Source organism: Doryrhamphus excisus, chromosome 11 (genome assembly GCF_030265055.1).
Source record: "Doryrhamphus excisus isolate RoL2022-K1 chromosome 11, RoL_Dexc_1.0, whole genome shotgun sequence".
NCBI classification, from domain to species: Eukaryota; Metazoa; Chordata; class Actinopteri; order Syngnathiformes; family Syngnathidae; genus Doryrhamphus; species Doryrhamphus excisus.
In genome coordinates, this window is record NC_080476.1 from 12,403,460 (window position 1) to 12,423,370 (window position 19,911).

The 19,911-nt window shown below is 38.9% G+C and overlaps 2 protein-coding genes across 7 annotated transcripts in view; one reads left to right on the forward strand and one right to left on the reverse strand.

The window, feature by feature from the left end:
* Nucleotides 1-19,911, forward strand: part of LOC131137800 (glucoside xylosyltransferase 1-like) — a 51,189-nt gene that overhangs the window by 23,165 nt on the left and 8,113 nt on the right. The gene's annotated exons all lie outside the window — the stretch shown is intronic.
* LOC131137799 (PDZ domain-containing RING finger protein 4-like) overlaps nucleotides 10,602-19,911 on the reverse strand; it is a 100,672-nt gene continuing 91,362 nt past the window's right edge. For all 5 annotated transcript variants that reach the window (XM_058086112.1, XM_058086111.1, XM_058086114.1 and 2 more), the window contains 5 exons: nucleotides 19,549-19,647; nucleotides 18,747-18,809; nucleotides 16,715-16,816; nucleotides 16,497-16,625; nucleotides 10,602-14,386 (listed from right to left, as the gene is read on the reverse strand). In XM_058086112.1, coding sequence (XP_057942095.1) covers nucleotides 13,169-14,386; nucleotides 16,497-16,625; nucleotides 16,715-16,816; nucleotides 18,747-18,809; nucleotides 19,549-19,647 — 1,611 coding nt within the window. In that variant the 3' untranslated portion in view covers nucleotides 10,602-13,168. The remainder of the gene's footprint in view (nucleotides 14,387-16,496; nucleotides 16,626-16,714; nucleotides 16,817-18,746; nucleotides 18,810-19,548; nucleotides 19,648-19,911) is intronic.

A 19,911-nucleotide genomic window follows, 5' to 3' on the forward strand; every position in this document is an offset into this window, starting at 1 on the left:
CCAAAAACGACATAAAATGCTGCGTTGAAATTTGATGATTTTTGACAAAAAACGTAAGGGGTTAGTATGTCGTTTTTTTCATTTTTTTTCAACTTGCTGCTAATGCACTTTTCTGGTGAAAAAAACACGGGAAACCTCACACACAGTCATTAGGGGCCCCAGAAGCACCCAAAAACGACATAAAATGCAGTGTTGGAATTTGATGATTTTTGACAAAAAACGTAAGGGGTTAGTATGTCGTTTTTTTCATTTTTTTCAACTTGCTGCTAATGCACTTTTCTGGTGAAAAAAACACGGGAAACCTCACACACACTCATTAGGGGCCCCAGAAGCACCCAAAAACGACATAAAATGCTGCGTTGAAATTTGATGATTTTTGACCAAAAACGTACAGGGTTAGTATGTCGTTTTTTTTCATTTTTTTCCAACCTGCTGCCAATGCACTTTTCTGGTGAAATAAACACGGGAAACCTCACACACACGCATTAGGGGCCTGAGAAGCACCCAAAAATGACATAAAATGCAGTGTTGGAATTTGGTCATTTTTGACAAAAAACGTAAGGGGTTAGTATGTCGTTTTTTTTTTCTCATTTTTTTCAACTTGCTGCTAATGCACTTTTCTGGTGAAAAAAACACGGGAAACCTCACACACACGCATTAGGGGCCCCAGAAGCACCCCGAAACGACAAAAACTGCAGTGTTTGAATTTGATGATTTTTGACAAAAAACGTAAGGGGTTAGTATGTCGTTTTTTTTCATTTTTTTCAACTTGCTGCTAATGCACTTTTCTGGTGAAAAAAACACGGGAAACCTCACACACACTCATTAGGGGCCCCAGAAGCACCCAAAAACGACATAAAATGCAGTGTTGGAATTTGATGATTTTTGACAAAAAACGTAAGGGGTTAGTATGTCGTTTTTTTTCATTTTTTTCAACTTGCTGCCAATGCACTTTTCTGGTGAAATAAACACGGGAAACCTCACACACACTCATTAGGGGCCTGAGAAGCACCCAAAAATGACATAAAATGCAGTGTTTAAATTTGGTCATTTTTGACAAAAAACGTAAGGGGTTAGTATGTCTTTTTTTTTTTTTCATTTTTTCAACTTGCTGCTAATGCACTTTTCTGGTGAAAAAAACACGGGAAACCTCACACACACTCATTAGGGGCCTGAGAAGCACCCAAAAATGACATAAAATGCAGTGTTGGAATTTGGTCATTTTTGACAAAAAACGTAAGGGGTTAGTATGTCGTTTTTTTTTTTCATTTTTTCAACCTGCTGCCAATGCACTTTTCTGGTGAAAAAAACACGGGAAACCTCACACACACGCATTAGGGGCCCCAGAAGCACCCCGAAACGACAAAAAATGCAGTGTTTGAATTTGATGATTTTTGACAAAAAACGTAAGGGGTTAGTATGTCGTTTTTTTCATTTTTTTCAACTTGCTACTAATGCACTTTCACACACTCAACAGGGGCCCCAGGAGCATCCAAAAATGGCATAAAATGCCCAAATTTTAGGGCGTCAATTTTTGAAAAAAAACGTAAGGGGTTAGTATGTCGTTTTTTTCAGTTTTTTCAACTTGCTCAAAATGCACTTTTCTGTTAAAATAAACACGGGAAACCTCACACACACTCAACAGGGGCCCCAGGAGCATCCAAAAATGGCATAAAATGCCCAAATTTTCGGGCGTCAATTTTTGAAAAAAACGTAAGGGGTTAGTATGTCGTTTTTTTCAGTTTTTTCAACTTGCTCAAAATGCACTTTTCTGTTAAAATAAACACGGGAAACCTCACACACACTCAACAGGGGCCCCAGGAGCATCCAGAAATGGCATAAAATGCCCAAATTTTAGGGCGTCAATTTTTGAAAAAAAACGTAAGGGGTTAGTATGTCGTTTTTTTCAGTTTTTTCAACTTGCTCAAAATGCACTTTTCTGTTAAAATAAACACGGGAAACCTCACACACACTCAACAGGGGCCCCAGGAGCATCCAGAAATGGCATCAAAAGCCCAAATTTTAGGGCGTCAATTTTTGAAAAAAAACGTAAGGGGTTAGTATGTGTTTTTTTTCAGTTTTTTCAACTTGCTCAAAATGCACTTTTCTGTTAAAATAAACACGGGAAACCTCACACACACTCAACAGGGGCCCCAGGAGCATCCAAAAATGGCATAAAATGCCAAAATTTTAGGGCGTCAATTTTTGAAAAAAAACGTAAGGGGTTAGTATGTTGTTTTTTTCAGTTTTTTCAACTTGCTCAAAATGTACTTTTCTGGTAAAATAAACACGGGAAACCTCACACACACTCAACAGGGGCCCCAGGAGCATCCAAAAATGGCATAAAATGCCCAAATTTTAGGGCGTCAATTTTTGAAAAAAAACGTAAGGGGTTAGTATGTGTTTTTTTTCAGTTTTTTCAACTTGCTCAAAATGCACTTTTCTGTTAAAATAAACACGGGAAACCTCACACACACTCAACAGGAGCCCCAGGAGCATCCAAAAATGGCATAAAATGCCCAAATTTTAGGGCGTCAATTTTTGAAAAAAAACGTAAGGGGTTAGTATGTCGTTTTTTTCATTTTTTTCAACTTGCTCAAAATGCACTTTTCTGTTAAAATAAACACGGGAAACCTCACACACACTCAACAGGGGCCCCAGGAGCATCCAAAAATGGCATAAAATGCCCAAATTTTAGGGCGTCAAAACGACAAAAAATGCAGTGTTTGAATTGGATGATTTTTGACAAAAAATGTAAGGGGTTAGTATGTCGTTTTTTTCATTTTTTTCTACTTGCTGCTAATGCACTTTTCTGGTGAAATAAACACGGGAAACCTCACACACACGCATTAGGGGCCCCAGAAGCACCCAAAAACGACAAAAAATGCAGTGTTTGAATTTGATGATTTTTGACAAAAAACGTAAGGGGTTAGTATGTCGTTTTTTGTCATTTTTTCAACTTGCTGCTAATACACTTTTCTGGTGAAAAATACACGGGAAACCTCACACACACTCATTAGGGGCCCCAGAAGCACCCAAAAACGACAAAAAATGCAGTGTTTGAATTTGATGATTTTTGACAAAAAACGTAAGGGGTAAGTATGTCGTTTTTTTCCCATTTTTTTTCAACTTCCTGCTAATGTACCTTTCTGGTTAAATAAACACGGGAAACCTCACACACACTCATTAGGGGACTGAGAAGCACCCAAAAATGACATAAATTGCAGTGTTTTAATTTGGTCATTTTTGACAAAAAACGTAAGGGGTTAGTATGTCGTTTTTTTTCATTTTTTTCAACTTGCTGCGAATGAACTTTTCTGGTGAAATAAACACGGGAAACCTCACACACGCGCATTAGGGGCCTGATAAGCACCCAAAAATGACATAAAATGCAGTGATTGAATTTGGTCATTTTTGACAAAATACGTAAGGGGTTAGTATGTCGTTTTTTTTTTTTTTCATTTTTTTCAACTTCCTGCTAATGTACTTTTCTGGTGAAATAAACACGGGACACCTCACACACACGCATTAGGGGCCCCAGAAGCACCCAAAAACGACAAAAAATGCAGTGTTTGAATTTGATGATTTTTGACAAAAAACGTAAGGGGTTAGTATGTCGTTTTTTGTCATTTTTTCAACTTGCTGCTAATACACTTTTCTGGTGAAAAATACACGGGAAACCTCACACACACTCATTAGGGGCCCCAGAAGCACCCAAAAACGACAAAAAATGCAGTGTTTGAATTTGATGAATTTGACAAAAAACGTAAGTGGTTATTATGTCGTTTTTTTTTCCATTTTCTTCAACTTGCTGCCAATGCACTTTTCTGGTGAAATAAACACGGGAAACCTCACACACGCGCATTAGGGGCCTGAGAAGCACCCAAAAATGACATAAAATGCAGTGTTGGAACTTGGTCATTTTTTGACAAAAAACGTAAGGGGTTAGTATGTCATTTTTTGTCATTTTTTCAACTTGCTGCTAATACACTTTTCTGGTGAAAAAAACGCGGGAAACCTCACACACACGCATTAGGGGCCCCAGCAGCACCCAAAAATGACATAAAATGCAGTGTTTTAATTTGGTCATTTTTGACAAAAAACGTAAGGGGTAAGTATGTCGTTTTTTTCATTTTTTTCAACTTGCTGCTAATGCACTTTTCTGGTGAAATAAACACGGGAAACCTCACACACACACATTAGGGGCCCCAGCAGCACCCAAAAATGACATAAAATGCAGTGTTTTAATTTGGTCATTTTTGACAAAAAACGTAAGGGGTTAGTATGTCGTTTTTTTTTCATTTTTTCAACTTGCTGCTAATACACTTTTCTGGTGAAAAAAACACGGGAAACCTCACACACACTCATTAGGGGCCCCAGAAGCACCCAAAAACGACAAAAAATGCAGTGTTTGAATTTGATGATTTTTGACAAAAAACGTAAGGGGTAAGTATGTCGTTTTTTTTTCCATTTTTTTTCAACTTCCTGCTAATGTACTTTTCTGGTTAAATAAACACGGGAAACCTCACACACACTCATTAGGGGACCGAGAAGCACCCAAAAATGACATAAATTGCATTTTTTTAATTTGGTCATTTTTGACAAAATACGTAAGGGGTTAGTATGTCGTTTTTTTTTTTTTTTCATTTTTTTCAACTTCCTGCTAATGTACTTTTCTGGTGAAATAAACACGGGACACCTCACACACACGCATTAGGGGCCCCAGAAGCACCCAAAAACGACAAAAAATGCAGTGTTTGAATTTGATGATTTTTGACAAAAAACGTAAGGGGTTAGTATGTCGTTTTTTGTCATTTTTTCAACTTGCTGCTAATACACTTTTCTGGTGAAAAATACACGGGAAACCTCACACACACTCATTAGGGGCCCCAGAAGCACCCAAAAACGACAAAAAATGCAGTGTTTGAATTTGATGAATTTGACAAAAAACGTAAGGGGTTAGTATGTCGTTTTTTTTTCATTTTTTCAACTTGCTGCTAATACACTTTTCTGGTGAAAAAAACACGGGAAACCTCACACACACTCATTAGGGGCCCCAGAAGCACCCAAAAACGACAAAAAATGCAGTGTTTGAATTTGATGATTTTTGACAAAAAACGTAAAAGGTAAGTATGTCGTTTTTTTTTCATTTTTTTTCAACTTCCTGCTAATGTACTTTTCTGGTTAAATAAACACGGGAAACCTCACACACACTCATTAGGGGACTGAGAAGCACCCAAAAATGACATAAATTGCAGTGTTTTAATTTGGTCATTTTTGACAAAAAACGTAAGGGGTTAGTATGTCGTTTTTTTTCATTTTTTTCAACTTGCTGCTAATGTACTTTTCTGGTGAAATAAACACGGGAAACCTCACACACGTGCATTAGGGGCCTGAGAAGCACCCAAAAATGAAATAAAATGCAGTGATTGAATTTGGTCATTTTTGACAAAAAACGTAAGGGGTTAGTATGTCGTTTTTTTCAGTTTTTTCAACTTGCTCAAAATGCACTTTTCTGTTAAAATAAACACGGGACACCTCACACACACTCAACAGGGGCCCCAGGAGCATCCAGAAATGGCATAAAACGACAAAAAATGCAGTGTTTGAATTGGATGATTTTTGACAAAAAATGTAAGGGGTTAGTATGTCGTTTTTTTTCTTTTTTTTTCAACTTGCTGCTAATGCACTTTTCTAGTGAAAAAAACACGGGAAACCTCACACACACGCATTAGGGGCCCCAGAAGCACCCAAAAACGACATAAAATGCAGTGTTTGAATTTGATGATTTTTGACAAAAAACGTAAGGGGTTAGTGTGTCGTTTTTTTTTTCATTTCTTTCAACTTGCTGCCAATGCACTTTTCTGGTGAAATAAACACGTGAAACCTCACACACACGCATTAGGGGCCCCAGAAGCACCCAAAAATGACATAAAATGCAGTGTTTGAATTTTAGTCATTTTTGACAAAAAACATAAGGGGTTAGTATGTCGTTTTTTTTTCAAGATCTCTGGAATAGATGTTGTTGGTCTTCTCCCACAAATGGTGTGAGAAGTGGGATTCCGCGTTGGGAACACCGGTGTCAAAGGCTCGGGAAACCCTGAGTGAAGCATAAGGATCTCTGGAATAGATTTTGTGAGTCTTCAACAAATGTTGTGAGAAGTGGGATTCTGTATCGGGAACACCGCTGTCAAAGACTTGGGAAACCCTGAGTGAAGCATAAGGATCTCTGGAATAGATGTTGTGGGTCTTCTCCAACAAATGGTGTGAGAAGTGGGATTCCGTATTGGGAACATCTGTGTCAAAGACTTGGGAAACTCTGAATGAAGCATTAGGATCTCTGGAATAGATGTTGTGGGTCTTCTCCAACAAATGGTTTAAGAAGTGGGATTCCGCGTTGGGAACACCGGTGTCAAAGACTTGGGAAACCCTGAGTGAAGCATTAAGACTGCTGGAATAGATGTTGTGGGTCTTCTCCAACAAATGGTGTGAGAAGTGGAATTCTGCGTTGGGAACACCGGTGTCAAAGACTTAGGAAACCCTGAGTGAAGCAGTAGGATCTCTGGAACCAACAAATGGTGTGCGAAGTGGGATTGTGTGGGAGAAGTGGGAGAAGACCCACAACATCTATTCCAGAGATCCTAATGCATCACTCAGGGTTTCCCAATTCCTTTGGTGTGAGAAGTGGGATTCTGCATCAGGAACACCGGTGTCAAAGACTTGGGAAACTCTGAGTGAAGCATTGGGATCTCTGGAATAGATGTTGGGGGTCTTCTCCCACTTCTCCCACACAATCCCACTTCTCACACCATTTGTTGGTTCCAGAGATCCTACTGCGCCTACTGATCTCTGGAATCTAGGATTCTAGGATTTCCCCAAGTCTTTGACACCGGTGTTCCCAACGCGGAATCCCACTTCTCACACCATTTGTTGGAGAAGACCCACAACATCTATTCCAGAGATCCTAATGCTTCACTCCGGATGTTCCCAAGTCTTTGACAGCGGTGTTCCCAATCCAGAATCCCGCTTCTCACACAATTTGTTGGAGCAGACCCACAACATATATTCCAGAGATCCTAATGCTTCACTCAGGGTTTCCCAATTCCTTTGGTGTGAGAAGTGGGATTCTGCATTGGGAAAACCGGTGTCAAAGACTTGGGAAACCCTGAGTTCTTTGGAATAGATGTTGTGGCTCTTCTCCAACAAATGGTGTGAGAAGCAGGATTGTTTGTTGGGAACACCGCTGTCAAAAACTTGGGAAACCCTGAGTGAAGCATTAGGATCTCTGGAATAGATGTTGTGGGCCTTCTCCAAAAAATGGTATGAGAAGTGGGATTGTGTGGGAGAAGTGGGAGAAGACCCACAACATCTATTCCAGAGATCCTCATGCGTCACTCAGGGTTTCCCAATTCCTTTGGTGTGAGAAGTGGGATTTTGCATTGGGAACACCGGTGTCAAAGACTTGGGAAACCCTGAGTGAAGCATTGGGATCTTTGGAATAGATGTTGTGGGTCTTCTCCAACAAATGGTGTGGGAAGTGGGATTGTGTGGGAGAAGTGGGATTCTGCGTCGGGAACACCGATGTCAAAGACTTGGAAAACCCTGAGTTCTTTGGAATAGATGTTGTGGCTCTTCTCCAACAAATGGTGTGAGAAGCGGGATTCTGCGTTGGGAACACCTCTGTCAAAAACTTGGGAAACCCTGAGTGAAGCATTAGGATCTCTGGAATAGATGTTGTGGGTCTTCTCCAACAAATGGTGTGAGAAGTGGGATTGTGTGGGAGAAGTGGGAGAAGACCCACAACATCTATTCCAGAGATCCCAATGCTTCACTCAGAGTTTCCCAAGTCTTTGACATCGGTTTTCCAGACAAGGAATCCCGCTTCTCACACCATTTGTTGGAGAAGACCCACAACATCTATTCCAGAGATCCTAATGCTTCACTCAGGGTTTCCCAATTCCTTTGGTGTGAGAAGTGGGATTCCGCGTTGGGAATACCGGCGTCAAAGACTTAATAAGGATCTCTGGAATAGATGTTGTGAGTCTTCAACAAATGGTGTGAGAAGTGGGATTCCGCGTTAGGAACACCGGTGTCAAAGACTTGGGAAATCCTAGAATCCTAGATTCCAGAGATCCTAATGCTTCACTCAGGGTTTCCCAAGTCTTTGACACCGGTGTGCCCAACGCGGAATCCCACTTCTCACACCATTCGTTGGAGAAGACCCACAACATCTATTCCAGAGATCCTAATGCTTCACTCAGGGTTTCCCAAGTCTTTGACAGCGGTGTTCCCAACTCCAGAGTCCAAGAGCGGAATCCCACTGCTGACACCATTTCATAGTTAGCACCCTAAACTTGAAGCTGGACTGATAGCCATGACATGATGATTAGTTGTAGACTTTGTGTGTAGAACAAAAAAGGGGATTTTTCCTGTGATTTTAACAGTACGAACCAAAGTGGATTTCACAGCGTTTTGTGTGTAATTGAGTGCAAACTCGCCTGTCATTCCGTCGTCTTCCGATGAGACGTCAAAGACTGTCGACACGTTGACAGCAACACCGGATGAAGCCAATCTGGACTGACTGTTAAATAAAGCCTGCATATTTTTGCATGTTAATTAGTCCGTGTGTTCACGTAGGAATGACACTTCCTCCTGTTTCTGCTGCTCCTGCTGAGTCATCTCATTTATTTGTCTTTGGAAGCCATGTCTTTGTTTCCGGGGGGGGGGGGGGGGGGGGGGGGGGATTATTGTCCTCCAGTGGGGGCCACATAGTGGAAAATGGATGTAAGTTTGGTATTTTGATATTTAGTAACACATGTAGATGGGCTGCACAGTGGTCGAGTGTTTAGAGTGTAGGCCTCACAGCTTGGAGACCCCAGTTCAATTCCTCCCTCGGCTCTCTCTGTGTGGAGTTTGCATGTTCTCCCCGTGCATGTGTGGGTTTTCTCCGGGTACTCCGGTTTCCACATTCCAAAAACATGCTAGCTTAATTAGCGACTCCAAATTAAGTGTTCTTCTATATGTGCCCCGGGATTGGGATATATGGCTGGGATAGGCTCCAGCACCCCCCACGACCCTCAAGGATAAGCGGCAGAAAATGAATGAACACATGTGTATATGATCAGGTGGCAGGGGGCTCACAATCACAATGCCTGGATTAGCCTGCTGCTGTGTTTAATCTAACTGTCAGGAGCAGATGACACAATGGGAGGCGTTCATGTGATTGGTTAAGATTTTACACTCAACTGTGTTAAAAACTCTCACGCCTTCTCTAGTCCCTCTTTGCCACTTGCGTCGGTGGGAGGAACGGAGGTGTTGGTGCGCCGCGCTATAACTTTTTTCCAAAAAGTTTTTTTTTTCATACTTTTCATACATCTTTAAAATGTACCAAGAATTAAAATAAAATATTTCTGGGACCTTCATGACATCATTATGGTGCCAAAGCATCTTAGGAATTTGAGCACAAAACCAAAGCAGAGCATCTGGCGCCATTGGGATGATGCGCGGGAATGTCGCGCTCCGTCTCCACGTCGCTGAAGGTCTTCATCCTTTTGTTATGTTTGTGTTATTGCAGCGATGGGGGGGGGGGGGGTTCATTGCCTTTATTTGCCGCTTGCATTTTATTTCACCACGCCGTGAACCCCATCACGCAGAGCAAATCTGCTGTGGAGATGCAATCTGGAAGCGGCGGGAAAATATTATTGCCACGTTCGTGAGGTCCCCTGACTTCATGCACATGACGGCAGCGACAGTCAGCAATATCACATTCTGTTTGGGGGGTTTTAATCAGCTTTGTGTTCGGTAGAGAAGACTGTCCACATTTTATCACAGACCTGCCAACATGTACTCATTTATAGTACCTGACATGCAATTTGACTCTTGTATGCTCTTCTTTTCCTGTGACAGATTTTTTTCCATCATATCTTGACGAATCTCTGGCCAAAAAATTAAAAGACTAGAGTACAAAAGGCCGGAAAAGTACCCAATGCTAACCAAGAGCTAACGCTACCCTTTGTTTAAGCTTGACCCGAAAAAAAATTTGCAAAAATTAACAATCCAGCAGTAATTTTACAAGAATGAAGTCCAAATAAAATGACAAAATATTGTCATATTTTGAGGGACATAATATCATATTCGTAGAAGAGTTGCAATATTAAAGGAAAAATATATATTTTTTAAGTAAAAAAAAATTACAATAAATAAAACTGAAAAGAAAAAGTTATAATGCTTTGAAAATAACACAATAAAAGTCATAATTCCAAGGGAGAAAATACAAAAGAAAGTGTATATAATTGTACAATTAAAATTATTTTTTTACATGAATAAAGTCAAAATATTTAGAGAAAAAGTTGTATTCTTACTAGAAAAAAATCAAAATTTTACAAAAATAAACTCATAATATTATTAGGAAAATTAATGCCAATTTAGTAGTATAAAATTTAAATAATCGAGAAAAGTACATTATTAATATTATGACAAATAAACCAAATTTTAGGTTGGAAATAAATTCCAAATATTATGAGTACAAATAAATTAGAAAAAATACATGCAAAGAAATGTGCGTTTAAAAAAAATCAAAACATGAAATTTGTTGTAATTTATTTATTTTTTTGCAAAGATTACAATCATCACATATTTTTTCAACAGGCTACAAATGTGCTGCCTACTATCATGAGACAGCCACTGCAAAACAAAGACAGGCTGGAACAGTGAAATTTACAATATTTGTCTTGAAATGAAAAAAAAAAAGAAAAAAAATGATTAGCCTTCCGTTGTATTGAATCAGTAAAAAAAATTGCTTTTTTTTGCAATTTTGTTGTGTACTTTGTACTGGGGGGTAAGAAGGACTGGGAGAAATTACGATGTGACCAAACATACTTTTGATTAGTCCTAATGAAATATTATGGCATTACTATGAGCACATCACTAGTATCAGGAGAACCAGAGAATAGAGGGGGGGGAGACACCTGCTGTGGCCCAGCAAGGTGCACTGTATTCGGGCACATGTTTCAAATAGCTGGTTTTACACCATGGAGGTCTCTGGTAAACCTTTTGCACTGAAATGTCAATCATATTTGATCTTAAGGAGGTTCTAAGTAGAGTTTGAAAATCATGATGGATGCCCACCTGCAACATCTCCACATAGTTTGACGCCCCTGCACCACCTCAAGCACCGAGCAATGATAATGATCTGAGGTGGTATCTCCTTGTTGGAAGCCATCTGGACCATCAAGACTTTTTTCCACCTTTCAATGTCCCATATTTTGGTGCCTTGAAGGCCTTTTTAGATGTTTCTTCTCTGATGGTTGATGGTTACTGGTCTTATACCTTTATTGCAATATTGTGTATGCATAGCAGCTATACTGAAAGCTTTCTAGATCTTCCAGAATCTGCACCTATTCCAGCTGTATTTTTTTTTTTACATTTCCAAAATGGTTTTATTCCACCCACGGCTCGCTTTCGGGTACGTGCACTCCACTGTGATTGGTGTACACACCCAAGCATTCCCGAAGACTTCAGGACTACTGCCGAAACCCACTTTTCTGGGATAGGAGCTTCATGTAGCTAATAAGCTACAAGACAAGTCCCAAGCCTGGATAAATCTCCTCGCTGTGAGGCCTGCGTGCTAACCAATCGCTAGCTTAATATTAGCGGAAAAATATAGAACGACAAATTCGAAGTAGTATTGTGGTCACTAGTAAGTACCTCCAATAAGGTCATGGACAGAATTTGTACGCGCGGTAAAGAGGCTAATTATTTTGCTATGCTAGCGCCGGGTTGTACATTACATTACATTATGTCTGGTGATCCCATAGCCTGGGATATGTGATGTAAACAAAAAAAAATAGGGGTGTAAAAGTGACTATAGGGGTGTTATTTCATGTCTACAAGGCTCTCGCCGGCCTAGCTTAATATTAGTGGAAAAATAAATAACGACAAGTTTGAAGTAGTAAACGTTGAACGTTGGCCTCCAGTAAAAAAAAAGGAGTGTAAAGGTGACTATAGGGGTGTTATTTCATGTCTACAAGGCTCTAATAATGTTACAACCCGTACAGGTTTTGTATGCTATAATTACCAAAATATTCCATTTATTAACATTGGCTGATATATCACGGATATAACAGAGATGCCAGTGGGTGGAATTGAACTTGGGTCTCCTCGCTGTGAGGCCTCTGCGCTAACCAGCCTAGCCTAATATTAGTGGAAAAATATAGGCATAAGTTGCCTGTTTCCGGTGAACCTAAAATGAAATAGGAGTGTAAAGGTGACTATAGGGGTGTTATTTCATGTCTACAAGGCTCTAATAATGTTACAACCTGTACAGGTTTTGTATGCTATAATTACCAAAATATTCCATTTATTAACATTGGCTGATATATCACGGATATAACAGAGATGCCAGTGGGTGGAATTGAACTCGGGGTCACCTCGCTGTGAGGCCTCTGCGCTAACCAGCCTAGCCTAATATTAGTGGAAAAATATAGCATAAGTTGCCTGTTTCCGGTGGACCTAAAATGAAATAGGAGTGTAAAGGTGACTATAGGGGTGTTATTTCATGTCTACAAGGCTCTAATAATGTTACAACCCGTACAGGTTTTATATGCTATAATTACTAAAATATTCAATTTATTAACATTAACATGCCAACTCCATACAGAGATGCCAGTGGGTGGAATTGAACTCGGGGTCACCTCGCTATGAGGCCTGCGCGCTAACCAGCCTAGCCTAATATTAGTGGAAAAACATAGGCATAATTTGCCTGTTTCCGGTGAATGTAAAAAAAAAATAGGAGTGTAAAGGTGACTATAGGGGTGCTATTTCATGTCTACAAGGCTGTAATAATGTTACAACCTGTCTAATGACCAAAATATTCAATTTATTAACGTTTGGCTGATATATCACGGAAATGAATTTATTGCGGAACCAAGGAGGGATTACAACAAGCGTCTCCAAACCTTTAAGTGGTACAGTGAGTGCTAAACCGGGTCCACAAAATCCCAAAATGTCATCCGTCCAATAAAAAAGTGATGTAAAAAAGATGAAGGAAGGCCATGGAATTTTTCCAAAATGGTGTTTATGTTTATAAAGTGTGAAAAATGTCATCATAAAAAGGCCGCATTAACGAGGCAATGATCTCATACCACACGGGTAGAACATACGTTGCTTCTCAGACAGTCGTGACGGACAGGAAGTGGACCTGCGCTCCGTCGGGAGCCTTGGCGCCGTGAGTCATGAGTTCCTGGATGGTCATCCAGTTATCCAGGATCTTCTTGTTCCGCTTCTTCATCATCTTCTTGTGGCTCAGCTCGATGATGTTGATGTCCTCGCTCTGAGGGTTCTCCTTCAAGCTCTCCAGTCGGCTCCTCTGCATGAATTCCCGCCTCTTCCTGTGTTCCTTAGCTCGGAGCAGATGCTGCTTCCTTTCCTCTTTGCTCCAGTAGCGGCCCATTTTCATTTCGCTTATGGCGTCGTCGTCTGTGGTCATGCCGCCGCTGCGTTCCTCTTTGATCTTCAAGGCGCGCTCACGAAGGATTTTATCCCGTATGGGACGCTTTGTGATATAACGGGTGCCGTCGCTGCGGATTTTCACTTTCCACTCCATTTTGGGTTCATCAAGCGGCAAAAACTGACTCTGTGCGTATTCCGAGCGCTGCTGGATTAGCTGCATGTAGCTTTGTGAACTAAGCGACGGGGAAAAGTAAGGAATTTGGGAAAGTCGATGCTTGAATTTGTGTTGGTCCTCGGGAAGCAGCGTCTGATCCGATTGGTCTGACGGATTGCTGTGGTCCGGGCTGCTGCTCTTTCCCAGAACGGGAGCCCTGGATCCTGGAATCGAACTCATGAGGCTGCTGCTGAGGTTCTTCTGGTTAGTGACGCTCACCATCCTCTGGAGGGAATGTTCCGGAGAACGATCCATGGTCAACGGAGTGCTACGGGAGCTCTCTGCGGTGTTGTAAGCACTGGAGCTGTCCTTATCCCATTTTTCCAGTCTCTCGTTTCGGTTTCGGTTTCCGGGCATCGAGGGCGTCGAGCACCGCGACTGCTTTCCCTTGCCGAGTTTGTGCGCTTCCATGATGTTCTGACATTCCAGCTCGATGCTACGCAGCTCCTCATTGAGCATTCGCAACTCGTGCTGGACGCCGCTTTGCTCGGCGATGCTACACACGCTACGCCGGCTGTAGAAAACGTCGTATTCGCCGCTGTTGCGGATTTGACACTTGAGCTCCAGGAGTTGCTGGAATCGCTCCACTTCCGATTCCTCGTCTTCCCGGCCCTCGGGGCAGCGAGTATCCCAGAGGATGGACGCCAGGACGTTGTGCTCCGAGTCCGCTGTTCCGTCTTTGAGGGTCCGTGTGGAGCAGGTGGGCCGGTCTTCATCTGTTCTCTGCAAACAAAACATTTCCTGTTTATGAATATATGAAACAATGCTTTTCATATGCAAAATGAATCCTGGGAATACTGGAATGCTTCTTGAATTCTTTCCTCTCTGCAGACTCTTCATCTTCCGCAAGCAAACAGAATTCCAAATGATGATTATGATGATGTTTGGGTTATAAATGCTTCATCTGCTATAAATATTCAGCATCCTTCATCAGGATTCACACTGACTTGTTTTTGCAAAGAAAGTTTAATTCAACGGTAATTCGCTTCACATGAAAAATATGCTTTCATAATAATAATTCTTGAACTTAAATAAAACTAAAATCATGCTGTTTGCTAACAGCAGAAAGAAGATGCACCATGTTATTAAATTAAATTAAATTAAATTAAATTAAATTAAATTAAATTAAATTAAATTAAATTAAATTAAATTAAATTAAATTAAATTAAATTAAATTAAATTAAATTAAATTAAATTAAAATTAAATTAAATTAAATTAAATTAAATTAAATTAAATTAAATTTTTATTTATTTTTTAGTATTTTTTTCAAATTTGTCATTCTATATTTTTCCACTAATATTAAGCTAGGCCGGCAAGAGCCTTGCAGACATTAAATAACACCCCTATAGTCACCTTTACACAATTAAATTAAAAAAAATTTGTATTTATTATTTTTTTTCAAATTTGTCATTCTATATTTTTCCACTAATATTAAGCTAGGCTGGCGAGAGCCTTGTAGACATGAAATAACACCCCTATAGTCACCTTTACACTCCTATTTTTTTTGTTTACGTTACAAATACAAATAGACGTAATGTAGACATTGAAAGGGTGAAGGAAAATACATTTCTGGGGATCACAATAGATGAAAATATGAAAATAAGAAACCTCATATTCCAAATATACAACATAAGGTGGCCAGAAATATTTCAATATTGAACAAAGCAAAATTTGTTTTCAATCAGAAATCACTCCACACTCTTTATTGCTCTCTGGTTCTACCATATCTTACTTATTGTGTGGAAATATGGGATAATAACTATAAAAACAATCTTCAAAATTAAAAAAAAAATCAAAAATAAAATAAGATAACATTTTATTCAAATATTCAATTTATAAACGTTGGCTAATATATCACAGAAATTAATTTATTGTCCATGGAGAAAACCCACGCATTCCAACTCCACACAGAGATGCCCGTGGGTGGAATTGAACCTAGCCTAAAATTAGTAACAGAATTTGTAGGCACGGTAAAGAGGCTAATTATTTTGCTATGCTAGCGCTGGGTTGTACATTACATTACATTACATTACATCCGGTGATCCCGTAGTGACGTCCCATGTGACGTAAACAAAAAAATAGGAGTGTAAAGGTGACTATAGGGGTGTTATTTCATGTCTACAAGGCTCTTGCCGGCCTAGCTTAATATTAGTGGAAAAATATAGAATGACAAATTTGAAAAATATAATAAATTAAAAAAATGAATAAAAAAATTAATTTAATTTAATTTAATTTAATTTGAGTGTAAAGGTGACTATAGGGGTGTTATTTCATGTCTACAAGGCTCTCACCTACTCTCACCTACAAGGCTTAATTATTAGTGGAAAAATATAGAATGGCAAATTTGAAAAAAATAATAAATAAATAAGAAAATAATAAAAAATTTAATTTAATTTAATTTAATTTAATTTAATTTAATTTAATTTAATTTAATTTAATTTAATTTAATTTAATTTAATTTAATTTAATTTAATTTAATTTAGGAGTGTAAAGGTGACTATAGGGGTGTTATTTCATGACTACGAGGCTCTCGCCGGCCTCGCTTAATATTAGTGGAAAAATACAGAATGACAAATTTGAAAAAAATTATAAAAGAAAATTTTTTAATTTAATTTAATTTAATTTAATTTAATTTAATTTAATTTAATTTAATTTAATTTAATTTAATTTAATTTAATTTAATTTAATTTAATTTAATTTAATTTAATTTAATTTAATTTAATGTAATTTAATTTAATTTAATTTAATTTAATTTAATTTAATTTAATTTAATTTAATTTAATTTAATTTAATTTAATTTAACAGTTTTCCAAAGAATTCCAAAAGTCCGACCTGCTCGCTGTCCTGCTCCTCCTGGAAGGCGTCGAGGTCCATCTCCTCACGCTGCTGTTCCTCCAACATTTCCATCTTCAGCTGCTCCAGGAACTCGCTGTGCTCGTCGTCCAGCCAGGCCTCCTCCAGCTGAGGATGAACAAAGTCACGTGAGCATCCATGAGTCCACATTGAAGATGGAGCACATCAGGTCACATGATGCCCACGCATGCACGTACTTGGAGCTCCGGCCTGGCCACCAGCAACAGAACGCTGTGCCACTCGTCGCTGGAGAACACAGCCATGGCCTCCTCTCGGTCTTGAACATCTCGACCATTAATCTGCAAGACATGTAAAGTGGATCAGCGCCAGGTGCGTACAGTCGCTACATGAAAAGGAGGTCGGATCCCGGTGGAGGACGCCGTGTAGATACAGCTCTCCGTACAATTAACCGGTCCGTGACAGCCAGCGTCCATCTTTTTGCTGGCCAGATTAATGGTGCCGTCACCGCTGGATAATAGCACCACTGTACACGTAAACAACTACTCCCCACCACCACCCCCCCAACCCCATTCTTCTGGCCGACTCCCCCAACACCCCAACACACAATTACAGCAATCCCTCCTTTATTGTGCTTAATTGGCGACGCCATGTTGGATTCATTTATTAGTAATGGAAGATTTTGGTAATGGTTTTATTTCATTTGAACATGCATCAGATTACAATGAAAAATAAAAATAAAAATAACTTCAACCATATCAGGAAAACAGAAAGTGAACAAATGTAACAGTTACTGATTGTAAAAGTACCAGATGGAGTGCATCCCATAATCAGTTCACAGTTCCACATGTCCAAAAGGAGTAGGAAGAAGCAAAGCTTATTAAATCCTACCCCTCCATCTGGTACTTTTACAATCACTAACTGTTACATTTGTTCACTTCCTGCTTTCCTAATGTAGTTTAAGTTTTTTTAGTTTAGTTTTTTATTTTATTTTAATGTTTTTATTATTTTTTTTATCAATCAGTAACTGTTACATTTGTTCACTTCCTGCTTTCCTAATATTTTAAGTTTTTTTAGTTTAGTTCTTTTTTTATTTTAATGTTTTTTTCATCAATCAGTAACTGTTACATTTGTTCACTTCCTGCTTTCCTAATGTAGTTTAAGTTTTTTTTAGTTTAGTTGTTTTTATTTTAATGTTTTTATTTTTTTCTTATTTTTTATCAATCAGTAACTGTTACATTTGTTCACTTCCTGCTTTTCTAATGTAGTTTAAGTTTTTTTAGTTTAGTTTTTTTTCATTTTAATGTTTTTATTTAATTTTTTTATCAATCAGTAACTGTTACATTTGTTCACTTCCTGCTTTCCTTATGTAGTTTAAGTTTTTTTATTTTAATGTTTTTATTTTTTAATTTTTTATCAATAAGTAACTGTTACATTTGTTCACTTCCTGCTTTCCAAATATACTTTGTTTTTTGTTGTTATTTTGTTTTTTATTTATTTATTTAATATATATATTTTTAATTTTTTGTCACGTACATATGTAGTATGGTTCTACCATATTTTACTTACTGTGTGGAAATATGGGGTAATAACTATAAAAGCAATCTTCACTCACTAAATGTACTGCAAAAAAGGGTCATATTGCCACGTACTTCGGTACATGACAAAAAATGTAAAACATTAAAAACAAAATTAATTAAAAAATAAATAAATAAAATTGTGGCGGGGTACACTCTGGACTGGTGGCCAGCCAATCACAGGGCACATATAGACAAACAACCATTCACACTCACATTCATACCTATGGACAATTTGGAGTCGCTAATTAACCTAGCATGGTTTTTGGAATGTGGGAGGAAACCGGAGTACCCGGAGAAAACCCACGCATGCACGGGGAGAACATGCAAACTCCACACAGAGATGGCCGAGGATGGAATTGAACCCTGGTCTCCTAGCTGTGAGGTCTGCGCGCTAACCACTCGACCGCCGTGCCACCCGCATTATGAATTATCCTTACTTATTTTGGTCGTAAAAGCAGAAAAAACTGTTTACCATCTTCTAAATACGCGTTTTAACATTATTAGAGCCCTCTCGACATGAAATAACACCCCTATAGTCTGATAATGTTGGAGAGGTTGGACCCTGAAGAGCACAAGCATTAGAAAAGGGAAGGGAAAATTAGGATGAATGAAGTTGGAATGTTCTGAGACAAAAGTAAAATGAAAAATTTCAGGGTTAAATTGTAAACGGGTGTTCGAGTCCGGCTGATACCTGCAGTATGCGGTCCCCTTCTCGGATGCGACCATCTTTAGCGGCGATGCTGTTGGGGCAGATCTGGAAAGAGAGACAGAGATGTTGCCGAGTCATTTGGGGGGTGGGGGTGGGGGGTGCTACAATAATATAATATCGCTGTAGCTTGGTTAATATATGTATATATATATTTTTTTTGTGTAGGCTTTAGCATTGAAATAGATACTTCCCATGACGTCTTTGTTAGCTAGCTCATATTAACTTGTTTTCTCATGCTACAATGCACAGAAAAGGCCAAAAAAAAAAAGTCAAAAATATTTTAAAAAATTAATTCTACAATACAGTAATCCCTCGTTTATGCGGGTTTATTGATTCCAACTATTAGGAGTAGAATTCCTAATTTTTTAATAAAATATTTAGGTAGTTAGAGCATAGAAAACCTGTCTATCACCTTCTAAATACACTTTTTAACATGATTAGAGCCCTCTAGACATGAAAATAACACCCCTATAGTCACCTGTACACTCCTATTACCCGATATAAATAGTACTTATGCTTGTGTGTGTTGCTTTAAATGTGTGCTGGAGTTCCGAGTTGAGTGTTAGCTTAGCATGGGTTAGCATGTGTTAGATTAGATTAGATTAGATGATATTATTTGGCCTTTGCGTCATTGAAAGTAACAAAAAGAGCTGTTGTTCTGGTGATCGAGTCTGGTGCTTGTGTGTCGAAGCCAACATTACTGTAACACATCTGTCAAAGTATCTTGAATATGTACTTGGATATGTACTGTATGTAAACGCATTTCCTGAGGGCGTGTCCTCACCTCGCTGACGTAGATGGCCACGTCCTCCTCCTCGTCTGTTCTGTAGCACAAAGTCAGCCCCAGCTTTTCTTGGCTGCCGAGTCGGCACAATTCCACTTCCTGTGGAAGTGAAACGATAAAGTGAAAAAAATACAAATACTGTATCTTCCCCAAGCAGGAAAAGTAACTTTCCAAAAGTACATTTATGAGTAGAAAACTTTTGATCATAAGAGACGTTCATCCAGGAGAATTTAAATGTCAGAGGACCTGCAGTGTTTTTCCACTTGGTGCTAAAAATAGAATATCCACGTTTATAACAGACAAATATGCTAATGATTGCTGGATGAAAATAATTCCTCATCTCCCCCCTGACAAACTTGAACA